A 15,578-nucleotide genomic window follows, 5' to 3' on the forward strand; every position below is an offset into this window, starting at 1 on the left:
ATTCAGGGGCTGCACTGTAGATTTTCTGACAGAAAGGGGTTAAATACTGTTTAGTAAGGTTATTTCCCAGAGAATTGGACAAATTCATGTCTAATACAGCCAAGTGCTTAATATATCCTCTGCAGTACTCTGGCAATGACTGCATAATAACAGCATGTGAGGCTGGCATGCATCTGATTGCGGCTTCTAGGAGGTCAATTGCATTTCAGATGTAGGTAGGGTTGCCATATTGCCGCTTTAAGGGAGGACACATGAAAAATACATGTCAGGGGCTTTTTAAAGAAATATTTGAATAGTGCTTCATTATAAGAACCCTGACATATGTATTTTTCACGTGTCCCTCCTTAAAGTGGCAATATGGCAACCCTAGACGTAAGAGATATAAAGCAAGCACCTGCTCTCAGGTTCACACAAAATACTGAAGGGTCCCTCAGCCTCTCAGTACTTTATTTTTATATTAATATCTGTATGTGAAGTTGCGAGTAATGAGTAATGCCCACAAGCTGGTGTGTGTGCACGTGGGATTTATGTGCATATATATGTGCATGCGCTCCAACTGTCTTGGTGCTAACTCTGCTTCTTCACACCCTACAGTGATTGTTTCCCTCCCATTTTCCATGTGCAACTGGAAATCCTGCCTGGAAGGGAATGTGACTGCTATCAGAGTAATGAGTATTATTGGCAGGCATAAATAAGGCGCTGTAGGAAATCAAGTCGTAAATGAAGTATAGCTGGGGTAAGTATGAGGGGATAAGGTATAAGGCAGAGATGGAAGGGCAGGAAGACACAGAAGAGGTAATGGGGAATGATAGTGGAGTGCAGTAAGAAAGTCACTGCTAAAGGGGTATTTAAGGGACAGTCTAGTCAAATTAAGCTTTCATGATTCCAATAGGGACACTCAGGTTAAATAAAATTTTCATTATTCAGATACAGCATGTAATTTTAAACAACTTTCCAATTTACTTCCATTAAAAAAAATGTGCACAGTCTTTTATATTTACACTTTTTGAGTCACCAGATCCTACTGAGCATGTGCAAGAATTCACAGACTATACGTATATGCATTTGTGATTGGCTGATTGCTATCACATGGTACAGGAGGAGTGGAAAAGTACATAACTTTGAAATTTGTTATAAAAAATCTACTACTCATTTGAAGTTCAGACTAAGTGCTATTGCATTGTCTTGTTATCTTGCATTTGTTGATTATGCAAATCTAATGTGTTGACTGGTCCGTTAAACAACTTTCCGATTTACTTTTATCATCAAATTTGCTTTGTTCACTTTGTATTCTTTGTTGAATGCTAAACCTAGGTAGGCTCATATGAGTGCATTTTGACCGTTTTTGCACAGATAGACAGCGCTGGTTCATGTGTATCATATTAGACAACATTGCGCTCACTCCCATGGAGTTATTTATGAGTCAGCAATGATTGGCTCAAATGCAAGTCTGTCAAAAGAACTGAGATAAGCGGGTAGTCTGCAGAGGCTTAGACACAAGGTATTCACAAAAATCAAGAAGTGTTTAGCGTTTAATGCTGACAATAAAAAACAGAAGTGGGGGAGTGAGGAGCCAGTACAAAAGTGAGGCAAAAGGATTAGTGCAGAATGGCTAGGGGTGATAATTAATCTTTAAATTTAGTGTGCATAAAATGAGAACCTAGGTTTTAGTGTAGAAATAACAAAACAAACCTTTACATGCCTGCCATGTTATATGCACAGCTATACTTGTAGTGCAGTCCTGGAGTAATAAATAATGAGGTGAAAGATAAGATTAGTCTAGCAGGGGAAAGGCCTTGTTTCTCATCTACATAAGTATCGAGTAGACTGTGTTTGGAGAGTCTCATCATTGATGTTTTTTTAATCCTTCTACTGATGTGTTTTATTTATTTTTTTATATAATTTGTTTTTAATCTCAGTATACTCTTCAGTGTCTGCCCCTTCTCCTCCCTTGTGGGTGTATCTCTGTTACAGAGCATCTTTTTTATTAGTTTATCAAAGAGCCCAAACTTGTTTTCATAAAGAAAATGCTGTACTAGCCAAGAATCAGCCATATAGATCGGTATTGGCAGACATACGTATGCTAATTATTAAAATATGAATCTGGTTGCCAAGTATAGCTTTCAGTGCAGTGCTCAGCAATGTAATGTACTCTGGTCAAAAAGAAGTACATTAGTGGTGCTTAGAGATAATGCCTCCAAATGTGTCTATAGTTTATTGCATGTTACAATGTGTTGTACCCCCACAAAAGGGTCCATTTTTTTCTGTCATGCATATGAAAGAGCACCATTTAACCATGTCAAAAATGTGGTTTTATCAGAAACCTGTTAAATAACGGTTTAATGCAAACTGAGCCAGATACTGCAGTATTAGCTGTTCACTTCATCTGATGCTAACTGGCTGATAAGAAGCATTTAATAAAAAAACAAAACAAATGAAAACTAAAAAAAACTCAATTTGTATTTGACAATGTCTCATTTAAGTTCCTGCAGCAGCCACACTACAGGACCAGTCCTGATTGGTTTAACAGCTCAGTAAAGGCGATCCACTGCAGCTCCTGATTGGACTTAAGGGGGCAGTCTACACCAGAATTTATATTGTTTAAAAAGATAGATAATCCCTTTATTAACCATTCCCTAATTTTACACAACCAACACAGTTATATAAATACACTTTTCACCTCTGTGATTACCTTGTATCTAAGCCTCTGCAAACTGCCCCCTTATTTCAGTTCTTTTGAAAGACATCCATTTTAGCGAATCAGAGCTGGCTCACCTGAAATCCACGTGCGTGAGCACAGTGTTATCTATATGACACACATGAACTAACACCCTCTAGTGGTAAAAAAACTGTCAAAATGCCCTGAGAGAATAGGCGGCCTTCAAGGTCTTAGAAATTAGCATAGAAACCTCCTAGGTTTAGCTTTCAACTAAGAATACCAAGAGAACAAAGCAAAATTGGTGATAAAAGTAAATTGGAAAATTCTTTAAAATGGCAGTCTCCATCTGAATCATGAAAGTTTATTTTGGACTAGACTGTCCCTTTAAGCTATGTGTTTAAGCATTTGTTCAATAACAAAATGCTCTAACGCATTTTATTGCCTGCCTCTATAATCTCTTTTGAGTACTTGGAATAATTTTAAAAAAAATTATATGAATAGACTAACTTTTAACAAAGAAACATGTGTACAATGTCCTATAATTTTCATTAGGTTGTTAATGCCCAAAATATCTGCAACCCAATAAAAAAACTTAAAACACAGTATTGATTTTATGTGTGTCTTTGTGGTGAGTGTAATTAAGCATACTGTCTACATAACAAGAGACAGGCACAAATGTCTTCAATCGCTTTACAAATCCCTGGAACTCTGGCTATTAGCTTCTCAGATTAATTTACATACTATTCAATATTAAATAATACAGGCTACTCAATATTCTGTGTGGCTCAAAAAATATATCAGCCCCAACCACCTATGGTGTATGATCAACGTACACTACTGAAAAGATAACCATGACACTTCCTAGCTGAGGATGTTTGTGGTCAGTGTCTATGTAAAGATTTCAACAAACTATATAACCATACATTTACCTCCTCGCTAGACGAAGAATTTGTGGACAGGCTAAAACGAGATTCAGCAGCAGAATCACTGTACTCAAACACATCTTCATCCTGCCCCTCCAGTTGACCTTGTTCAGTTACAAGACTATTTTCTGGGTTTGACCCTAAAACGCAATTTAGTTTGGATTCCTCCATGTCTAAATTATTATTAGCTAAAAAACTTTCAGAACAAGTGTGTAAGCCCAAATTTGGGCCGTATAAATCTGGGCTTTCTGTGTTAGTTCTGTGGTATTCCTCATATTGTGGCAACAGAAGAGTTGTGTGAGATGTTTCTGGAGATACATATTCAATACAAGAGCTTTTGTCTAAAGATGAAGTGTCCCCCACTGTTTGTGAAAAAATACACTCTGAATCCCCCTGTGAGTTTAATTCTGGTGCAACATCATGAATTTGTGTACTATCATCACCCTGATGGTCACAAATCCCTGAATCCGGATATTGGAAATCCTGTAAAGGAAAAGCCACAGCATTTTCATTCGCTATAATAAGGGGCTCCTTTGTGGTGGAGATCTGCAGTTTAGGAGTCCGAGGGGTGGATTGAGACATTTGATCTTCAGATGTAAAAGACCTAGAGGAGCCTCTCCACTTTCTAGCAGCTACAGCCACATTGCTGAAAAACTTAAGGACACTGCTAAAGTTTTTAGACTTGGTAGCACTAGAATTATCATATGCTTTTGACTCATCCACACTGTCCACCAATCTTTTGTCAATTTCTGTGTATAAAGAGTTATTTTCTGTGCTTGCTACATTTGGGAACGTGTTATTTTCAAATCCTTTCAGATTATCTTTGTTAGCCAAAGAAATCTTTTTCAGATAATTCCACATATAGGAAGTTTGGCCTCTACGATGCTCTGGTGGAATTTTAAGGCCTCGCCTCTGAATTTCCCCTTCAGCAATAGTTGAGCTTTTGGTGTTCATAGCATGTCTACGATGGCTGGTCATGCTTTGACTATCCATGAATTCTGAATCTCCATTCATACCAACAGAAATATCCCTCAACCACCTGTTTTCATTGGAATCACATTCAGAAATACATATATTTAATTCCACATCTTCAAATGAATTTTCAAAGTCATCAATGTAACCAGCATATGAGTGCCTATATGGTCTTTGCCCATCTGTGAATTTTCTAGTCCTAAAAATGGCACTTGGAAGATCCACTTCATTGTCTTCTACAGAAAGGTTCTGAACTTTGGCTTTTGAATTACGAAGAACTGAACTTTTAGAGAAAGTGGAAGACCTTAACCTTTTAAAGGATCTGAACTTGTCCATAAAAGATAGCTTAGGTTTGGCATCAGTGATATCACTACTGAGGATCATAGATTGTGGCCTCTTGTTTCGTCCTGAATTGGCTCTTCTCCGGCTGACAAATTTCCAAATACGGGTCCCTTTAGCTTTCTTTTCATACCGAACTGCTGTATCATCCATTTTGAGATGTGTAGAAACCTCGCCTGGATCACATTGATCAAACTCACATATCGCCATTGTTTCTGTGTTCCTCTCCTTGGGACAAGCTTGGTACGTTTTGTTCATGTACCCATTGAATACTACCCCAGATATATTATTAACTTCACCATTATGCACTTCCATGGCTGACCCAATGGGCTCTCATGTCATCATTTGTCCATCAGACTGAAATGATTTGCAGGTAAGCTGAAAAAAGCAAAATAGCACAAATAAATACATGTGTTAAAAAAAGTATTTACTGTAATAATACATATGTTAAAATATTCAGTGGTTGTTAAATTAGTTGGTCTGTGACCTGACTAGTGAAGTTTTGTACTGTACTAGACATCAAGTAAAAGCGAAAGTATATTTACTACTTAATAAGGATGGATCATTTTCATTGCTCAAATATATCACTAACAAGCCATTATGTTTGTAACTTATGAGATGTAGTTCCTTGGTGGCTGGATTTGTCAAGCTATGGTATGAAACATGAGTTAATATGCTGCCAAAAGAGCAAAATAAAATAAAATGTTTTTCAGTATTTGTTTCAATAAACTGACATGTCATGAAATATATCACACATATTTTTAGTGTTAACAAAAACAAAATATAAAATACCTTTATGTACACACTAGTTATGATAAACTACCATATTTTCCAGCATAGATAGCACCTTGTAAGTTAGAAGTAAATAGGAAACATATGTTTGTGCATGACTTATTCTCAAAGAACAATTGCTTACTGGTGGAAAAGAACACTCCAACACCTGTACTGGTGGGATATGCCCCAATTGCAGGGAATTTTTTTTTTGTTCTGATCAATAATTCTTTACTTTTAAAAGGGCGCCCTCTACTCACTGCTAACTTCGCTCTACACAGCGAAGTGTCCCTTTCCAGCGAGCTCTATTACTTTCAATGAGACATCTCGCCACTAGCAGGGACTGCCCCTTTTTTACAATAGTTCCATCAGGGCAGCCTCTGTGAGGGTCAGCGAAAAAGACCACATCTGATGTGGCACAGCATAGATCATCTTGGTCTGTTGTAATGTCTCACAAATAGGATCTGAGAAAATGTGATCTTGGAGAAGCTAAATATTCATTTTTTTCAAGAACATTTCCTCTGTCAATATCACAGCTAGTCAGACAATCTCATATTTCTTTCCAACACAAGTTTTATTTCATTCACCGTTTTATGAAAAAGCAAATTATTTCTATTCAGTAACAGAACAACAAATGTGATGCTTTTAACATGTCTGGGCAAATCTGTAAGAATTTAATCTCTGCAGCCGCCAGCTTACTTTGATGCAATGTGAAATATAATCATTATACACCAATTCTATATGAGAGAAATAGATGCATCAAACCCATAACTACACAGAGATGCTAAAAGAGATCAATGCTGCATTATTACACTTGACAGCAAATACACAAGCCATCTATGTATAATAAACTGGCATCTGGAGACTGGAATTGGTAGGCAATGAAAACTATAGCAGGTTTCTTTCTAAAAGAATGAAAAGGTAGGCAAGAATGTACCGAAATGATCATGTCTTCCTGCACTAGTCTGCCAGCCTAGAGGCAGGACTTTTTTTCACTTTCTGGTTTTCTGCAACTTATTTGAAATTAAATTTTAAATTATTGCACTAAAGCACCAGCTCAATTGCGATGTGTTGATTAACAGCAGTTAAAAATTGCTTTCCAAATTAGCTGTTAAAGTTTTAAAATATCTAAAATAATAACAGCGCTTTGCTCTGGCTGCACTGTTAAAGAAAGCTTATACAGTGCAGCCAGAGAACAGCGCAGCTTGAAAAGAACAGCACTGAAAAGCAAAAGCACTAATCATTAATGAATGTGTCTCTTTCTTTCTGCAGACATGCTGCATTTTCTGCGATGATATCTCAGATCACAGCATGTTCAGCCTTGGGGGCTGCCAGAAGTAAAAATGGTTTCGCTTATGACAAGGGTGAGGAAACAAGACACAGGATAAACCAAAATGTTGATAATGAAATAGAAAAAATAGGTTTTGTTTGATACGGAGCAATAGTGTGACAGCGAGCTAAATTCACCAAGCCTCTCCAGCCTTACCAGCAACTATAGATAAAGAAAGCATAATGTCATAAATAAGCACTGTAAGTAATTATTAAATCAGATCCCATTCACTAAATTAATGAGAGGTGAGGTGTAAATGATTCATACAATAATATTTGAGAGCTTGTAAGTGACTGTAGCCAAGTGGGAAAAGTTCACTAAGATGTCCCTACGTACCTGATTTAAATAGACAATAAAAAGCTTTTAATCTCCCCACAAGACACTAGATTACAAGCAGCGCGCTAATATTGGCGAGCATGATATTGAAATATTGTGCCTGCATTAACTTATGCTTAAATTACAAGTTGAAAGTAAATGCGACAGCACAAGCGCAAACTAAATTTGCAGTCCTCAGGTTAGCGCAACTGAACTCCTCGTGTAAAGTGTTAGGGCTAAATAAAAAATTGCACCAAACACAACATAAATACATTAAAATAAAGTGCTACACTCATATATACACTATCTTATAAAATTATTCACATAAATAATAAAAATAAAAAGATATAAGGGTTCAAAGGTATATGGTATATGACAAGGTATTCCTAATATATATATACATACAGTTGTGCTCATAAGTTTACATACCCTGGCAGAATTTATGATTTCTTGGCCATTTTTCAGAGAAGATGAATGATAACACAAAAACTTTTCTTTCACTCATGGTTAGTGTTTGGCTGAAGCCATTTATTATCAGTCAAAGTTACTCTTTTTAAATCATAATGACAACAGAAACTACCCAAATAACCCTGATCAAAAGTTTACATACCCTGGTGATTGTGACTTGATAACATGCACACAAGTTGACACAAAGGGGTTTGAATGGCTATTTAACCCCTTAAGGACAAGGCCATTTTTCAATTTCTTTCCCTTAAGGACCAAGGCTATTTTTACATTTCTGCGGTGTTTGTGTTTAGCTGCAATTTCCCTCTTACTCATTTACTGTACCCACACATATTATATACCGTTTTTCTCGCCATTAAATGGACTTTCTAAAGACACCATTATTTTCATCATATTTTACAATTTACCATAAAAAAAATTATAAAATATGATGAAAAAATGGAAAAAAACACACGTTTTCTAACTTTGACCCCCAAAATCTGTTGCACATCTACAACCACCAAAAAACACCCATGCTAAATAGTTTCTAAATTTTGTCCTGAGTTTAGAAATACCCAATGTTTACATGTTCTTTGCTTTTTTTGTAAGTTATAGGGCAATAAGTACAAATACCACTTTGCTATTTCCAAACCATTTTTTTTCAAAATAAGCGATAGTTATATTAGAACACTGATATCTGTCTGGAATCCCTGAATATCCATTGACATGTATATTTTTTTTTTAGTAGACATCCCAAAGTATTGATCTAGGCCCATTTTGGTCTATTTCATGCCACCATTTTACCGCCAAATGCGATCAAATAAATAAAATTGTTCACTTTTTCACAAACTTTTTCACAAATATCAGGTTTCTCACTGAAATTGTTTACAAACAACTTGTGCAATTATGGCACAAATGGTTGTAAATGCTTCTCTGGGATCCCCTTTGTTTAGAAATAGCAGACATATATGGCTTTGGCGTTGCTTTTTGGTAATTAGAAGGCCGCTAAATGCCGCTGCGCACCACATTTGTATTAGGCCCAGCAGTGAAGGGGTTAATTAGGTAGCTTGTATGGAGCTTGTAGGGTTAATTTTAGCTTTAGGGTAGTGTAGTAGACAACCCAAAGTATTGATCTAGGCCAATTTTGATATGTTTCATGCCACCATTTCACCGCCGAATGCGATCAAATAAAAAAAATTGTTCACTTTTTCACTAACTTTGGGTTTCTCACTGGAATTATTTACAAACAGCTTGTGCAATTATGGCACAAATGGTTGTAAATGCTTCTCTGGGATCCCCTTTGCTCAGAAATAGCAGACATATATGGCTTTGGCATTGCTTTTTGGTAATTAGAAGGCCGCTAAATGCCGCTGCGCACCAAACTTGTATTATGCCCAGCAGTGACAGGGTTAATTAGGTAGCTTGTAGGGAGCTTGCAGGGTTAATTTTAGCTTTAGTGTAGAAATCAGCCTCCCACCTGACACATCCCACCCCCTGATCCCTCCCAAACAGCTCTCTTCCCTCCCCCACCCCACAATTTTCCCCGCCATCTTAAGTACTGGCAGAAAGTCTGCCAGTACTAAAATAAAAGTTTTAATTTGTTTTTTTTATTATTTAAAAAAATAATAATGATATTCTGCTGTGTAGGATCCCCCCCTTAGCCCCCAACCTGCCTGATCCCCCCCAAAGAGCTCTCAAACCCTCCCCCCACTAACTATTAGTAACCATTTTGGGTACTGGCAGCTGTCTGCCAGTACCCACTTTGCAAAATAACTTTTTTATTTTTTATTTAAACCTAACATTTTCTGTAGTGTAGCTGCCCCCCTCCATACCCTACACCCTCCCCCTCCCAGATCACCCCCAGATCACTCCTTGATCACCCCTCCACCCCACCACCCTCTTCCAGCCCCAAAAAAATTCACATAATTGTGTTAGATCGCGATCGCGCGCGCAATCGCGCGCGCGCACGCGCGATCGCGAACGCGCACCCTCCCCTCACCTTCAGCGCGCGCTCCCGCGCGCACCCGGCATAGTGAACAGCCGGAAGGAAGTTCCCCAGTGATGGGCCACCCACCCACCTCCCTGCAATGGCTCCCACCCACCAACGATCAGGCACCATCACTGGCCGATGCAGAGAGGGCCACAGAGTGGCTCTCTCTGCATCGGTGTGCCTAAAAAGGTATTGCAGTGATGCCTCAATATTGAGGCATCACTGCAATACCTTGAAAGCGGCTGGAAGCGATCAGGATCGCTTCCAGTCGCTTGAAACCCTTAACGACGTACAGGGTACGTCTCTGGTCTTTAAAGACCAGTTTGTGTAAGACGTACCCTGTACGACATGTGTCGTTAAGGGGTTAAGGTAACCATCCTCACCTGTGATCTGTTTGCTTGTAATTAGTGTGTGTGTATAAAAGGTCAATGAGTTTCTGGACTCCTGACAGACCTTTGCATCTTTTATCCAGTGCTGCACTGACGATTCTGGATTCTGAGTCATGGGGAAAGCAAAAGAATTTTCAAAGGATCTGCGGGAAAAGGTAGTTGAACTGTATGAAACCGGAAAGGGATATAAAAAGATATCCAAGGAATTGAGAATGCAAATCAGCAGAGGACATTGAATAAATAATGCGTGGCCGGGCAGAGGTACTACAGTACACATCTTACCTCTAGTTCTCTGTCGCTGTGAGCTCCGCCTGCAGGGTTCATAGGGGTGACGTTTAAGACGTCATGACATGATGCGGCAGCACGGCTCCTCAAATGCTATCCGCAGGAGCAAATTCAGTGAGTGTGCTGCACAGGGACATATCGGGCATATCGGTGAGTTTGGGGCCAACACTTATATATATATATACAGTATATACACACACAGTACATAAAATAATGGTATCGTTTGAAACTGAAGGGTCTACTGAAAAAGAAAGATACACAATATGTTATGGGTTTCTCACTGAAAAATAATCTACAATAGGGAATTGAAAAACTGCAAAACAGCTCAGCATAGGGAAGAGATAAAGGAAAATAAAACAACAGTGCATTATATATTCTATATGATATATTTATTTTGCCCATTTTTGCTGAAAAATATATCTAAATATTATTTTAGTATAACTCACTTCAGAAAGGTTGGAGAGCTTCCATCATTTTCAAGGGACAATAAAACCAATATTTCAGGATGCATCCCTTGAAAAGCCTATTAAGGGTCATTTATATGACTTCCTTTACTGTGGCCAATTAAAAGCAGATATAAATGAACTCATACATATATCAACCAATCATTTTGCAGTATGTAGGAATTGTGCACTCCATAGAACATAATTCAGCCCTTGGGGGGATGAATTTTGAGTTTAAAAGCCCCTTTACATATGGTGACATAAGAGTGTAAGCGGGATTCAGCCAGTCCCTTAAAACCAGGATGCTAAGGTGCTGCGGGAAGGAAGCAGACCATATTTCCTAACAAGTGACAAATCTGCAGGATAGGGTTGCCACCTCAACCATGTTAACCTGAACAGTTATAAGTTATACATGATGCAGTGTGTGCAGGGAGAAAACAAAAATTATGCTTACCTGATCATTTTCTTTTCTTCAGATGAAAAGAGTCTACAGCTGCATTCATTAATTTTTGGGAAATAAGAGCCTGGCCAACAGGGGGAGGCAAAGACACCCCAGCCAAAGGCTTAAATACTCCTCCCACTTCCCTCATCCCCCAATCATTCTGCCGAGGAACAAGGAACAGTAGAAGAAATACCAGGGTTAAAAGGTGCCAGAAGAATAAAAAATAAAGACCCCCACAGAAAAAATACGGGTGGGAAGCTGTGGACTCTTTCCATCTGAAGAAAAGAAAATTATCAGGTAAGCATAATTTATGTTTTTCTTTATAAATGGAAAGAGTCCACAGCTGCATTTATTACTTTTGGGAAAACAATACCCAAGCAAAAACACACAGAATGCAAAAACGGGAGGGTACAGTAGGCCAGTGTTTTTCAACCAGTGTGCCGTGGCACACTAGTGTGCCGTGAGAGATCCTCAGGTGTGCCACGGCAGACTGACAACAGTGCGGGGGTGTCCCTATTTAAAATTTTGAAATATTGGGAGGTATGTGACAGGCTCATCAGGCATCATTAACAACCATGACACTGACATTAATTCACAGACAATCATTATGATTGTTTGTGAATGAATGTCAATATGTCATGTATAGTTTGTAGGAGGCATGGCATGACAGCACAGTACAGTGTGTGTATGTATGTATGTGTGTGTATATATATATATATATATATATATATATATATATATATATATATATATATCTCCTGTATTAGGCTACAATGTGTGATTTTGTAAAATTTTGGGATGGTGGTGTGCCGCAGGATTTTTTAATGTAAAAAAGTGTGCCACAGCAAAAAAAAGGTTGCAAATCACTGCAGTAGGCAGCCTATTCTGAGGGCACCAGCCCTGAAAAACCCACAACCCAACCAAACCCCGCTTCGTCGGAGCTGGACAAAAAAAACTAGAAGGAAAAAGCCCCAAGGACACTGACCTGCAGATAGTCTGAAGCCTAACTAGAGACCGCAAGCAGACTCACTGAGCCAACACTCCTCCAGGAGAACCATCACCCAGCAGTCGGTCCCCACACAACCCTTCCTAGTACAGTACCAAAATCCCCAAAAGGGAGAGGACAAGGGTAAGCCAAAGGGATACCCCAAGGTACAGCAAAATCCAAAAAGGAAAAAAAAAAACTTCAAAGGAAGGCCAAGTCTAGAGAGACCCAAAAGGATCCCAAGAACAAAGGGAGACAACGCCCAACCCACAAGGAGCAACCGGCATCATCAAGGAGAAGAAACATTTCCCAAACATCGTGCAACAGCACCAAAAAAGACAGCTGAAGACAAAATCCTCAAAACGTCAGAACTAAGAGACTGAGCAAACAGAAAATTACAAGTAGCAAACTCAGAATAAACATCTGAGTCCAATAACACGCTGCCATCCGTAGGAAGACAGGGAGAAAACCCTATCCGTAAGGAAGAAGCGGCCGAACGAAATAGCAGATTGCCCAACCTGCAAGACAGAAGACACTCTCCAGGCAATCCAGGCCGCCAAGCCTACTCACAGATCACAAAGGGGGAGAGGCTCAGAACCTCTAAAAAAGGTCCACAGTCACCCCCAAGACCTGAGGATGAACAACAGATCTCAGATCCTACAACTAGCCAGACCAGTCCAAGCAGCAGCAGATCTGACAGCAAGGGAGCCAAAAGGAACCCCAAACCGGCACCTAAAAGGGCGGAAGAATGGACGCAGCCACTTCAATCCAAAGACAATCGAGCAGGCGATAGACCCAAGGGATCTAGTAAAGCCACTCGACTAAGTCTCAATGCGGAGCCAGCAGCTCCCCGGAGGGAAAGGAACAACTCAATGAGCAGATCAATCCCCGAACCAGATAAAACATCTGCTCCAACCTCCCAAACACAGACGAGGCCCCTAAATAGGAACCACACCTATGTAATGAGGACACCGAGCCCCCTGAAGAGGAGAGCATCGATAAACACCTGCCCATAAGACAGGAAGTCGTAGGAAGAACCGAGAGGACACAAGGCCATGTCACTGACGAACACGGAAGAACCCCTTAAAACCTTATCGTGCTGGCACACATACCAGGCGTAAATGTGGCAGCTGAGCAACCGCATACCTTCCGTTTGGTAGGCAGGAAAGCCCACCATCAGCTCACGTTAGCCGGCTGTCCCAAGGGAACCGTATCGTCCAGCACAAGACAAGCCCCAAGGAGCCCCGGCTCTCAGTAAATCTGGCCACGGTGTAAAACAGAACAGTCAGAACAAGGGCTAAGCCCAAGTACCCGGAAACTGGAACCCCCAGGCCAGTCCTAGGATCATAAGATCCGGTAACATCCCACAGCGGGATCCAGAAAGAGAAAACGCAGAGTAAAACCCTCGACCACCGGAAGATCAGGACAAGAAGCCTAAGCCCCACAATTGTTTAGATTAAACAATCATCCAGGAACATAAATCCCTCGTCTGATCAAGAAACAGACCTCCCAGGGAAAGATCCAGAATAACCCGGATAACAAGAGCAAGAAACCCTTGCAAGTCCCGACCAAAGGGAAGAGACCACCCCTCGCAGGAGCTTGACACTCCAAAGAGTCAGGGCCATAAAAGGACACTAGAGCTAACAGGCGTCATTAGGCAATATTAACATGATTGTGCTTTAAAAGTGCAGCTAATATCCTGAAGGGCACACAAGGTTCTGCTCATTTTATCCACTTTGAAGGAGAAAAGGCTGAGTAGACCTCGCCGGGGATCGAACTAGCAACCCTCAGTTTGCCACAGCACAGAGTAGCCACGGAGCATTAGTATGCAGAGCTAGCTGTCCAGCTAGCCCGAGCTCCGGACACAAGGGGAACAGTGAGGACAAGTCACCTGAATTGAGCAACATCAAGCCTCCACATCACCTCAGATTCGAAGTCAGAGGACAGGAAAACATGGGTTTGGGTGCCACCTGGTGGCAATACCTGAACCATATAAGTGGAAAACCACTAGGACCTCTTCTATCCCAAGAAAGAGATGCAGAACATTCCGAACAGCGGGAAAGGACCCCTAACCGGAGCCCAAAGGGACCCCATTGTCTAATGTCCTGAAAAAGGAACACACAACTCCCGAAGGAAATCCAAGTCCCCCAAAGGCGACCCATCCCAAGGAGAAACGGACAATCCAAGAGGTCTCAAAGAAGAGAACCACTAAAGGAAGAGTCCACAAAGGACCAGTTCTCTAGAGAATACTCTAGGTTCCGAGGGTATCAAAAACAACAGAGAGTAACACAGCAAAATTCACTGACCCAGTCACCAGAGCGACGGCTATTTAGGACTGAAACAATCCCGTGAGCCGCATGGACCCTCAAGTCCTCTTGAGAATTCTTAGCTGATAAACTAGTAAAACAAATAACATAAATAATGTTAAGAGCACTCGGCACCCTAACCTGACCAGCAAGGTATAATAGGTGCCACGTGTCTGAATAAGCCGCGAGACAGAAGATCTGAACCCAAGCAGGACCAGCCTGCAACCAGGGTCATAACTGCCAAGCTGGCTAAATCCACCCTCAGAGAGGGAGGAAGAAAAACAGACAAACATGGGACTAACGTGTCCCAAACAACTTCTATAGAAGCAAACAGCGAGTATCGATCCCAGAGACTTTTAAGTTCCAGCAGGAAACACTATGAAAATAAAATAAAATTCATCCTAACCGGATAAAATAAAATAACAGGCAACCCGAGGGTTAATGCCCAAGAAGAACAGAAAGATCTGCAGGACAAGCCTAACGGAAACCCTGTTCTTCCAACAAAACTGGGAAGGATCTCGATAACAAGACTTATAAGAGATTACTTCATCCCCCCATGTCTAACGAGGTGAGCCAATCGAAGGAGGAGACTGATGAGTCCCATAATTGAGGATAGGGTCCCCAAACAGTTCAAAAACGAAAGACCTAGGGCAATCGGGCACGAGCAAAATCGCAAATAAATATCTGGACTTTGTAGACGCGCAAGTGCCAAAAGTATGTAAAAGCGAAAATGTGCCACATCCTCCAGGGGAACCCGCATGTGTACTAGTAGTAGGGAGTGGTAGGGAACTCATCTTCTGGAGGATAAGGCCCCCCAAGGCGGATGGCTCAACAGTCCCTTGAATCCCAGAGCCTGAGGAACAAGGCGCTGTAGGATGGCCTAAAGAACATAACTGACTGACCAGAGTCAATGGGGCCAATTTGCATTCTTCACAGGACGAAGATTCTGAACAATCTCAACATCAGCATCCTCCATAACTGGATA

The 15,578-nt window shown here is 40.5% G+C and overlaps 1 protein-coding gene across 1 annotated transcript in view; it reads right to left on the reverse strand.

Moving 5' to 3' along the window:
• Positions 1-15,578, reverse strand: part of ARHGEF9 (Cdc42 guanine nucleotide exchange factor 9) — a 916,750-nt gene that overhangs the window by 683,344 nt on the left and 217,828 nt on the right. Inside the window, exon 2 of the mRNA XM_053699217.1 lies at positions 3,589-5,271. Coding sequence (XP_053555192.1) covers positions 3,589-5,208 — 1,620 coding nt within the window. The 5' untranslated portion in view covers positions 5,209-5,271. The remainder of the gene's footprint in view (positions 1-3,588; positions 5,272-15,578) is intronic.

Source organism: Bombina bombina, chromosome 1, assembly GCF_027579735.1.
Source record: "Bombina bombina isolate aBomBom1 chromosome 1, aBomBom1.pri, whole genome shotgun sequence".
NCBI classification, from domain to species: Eukaryota; Metazoa; Chordata; class Amphibia; order Anura; family Bombinatoridae; genus Bombina; species Bombina bombina.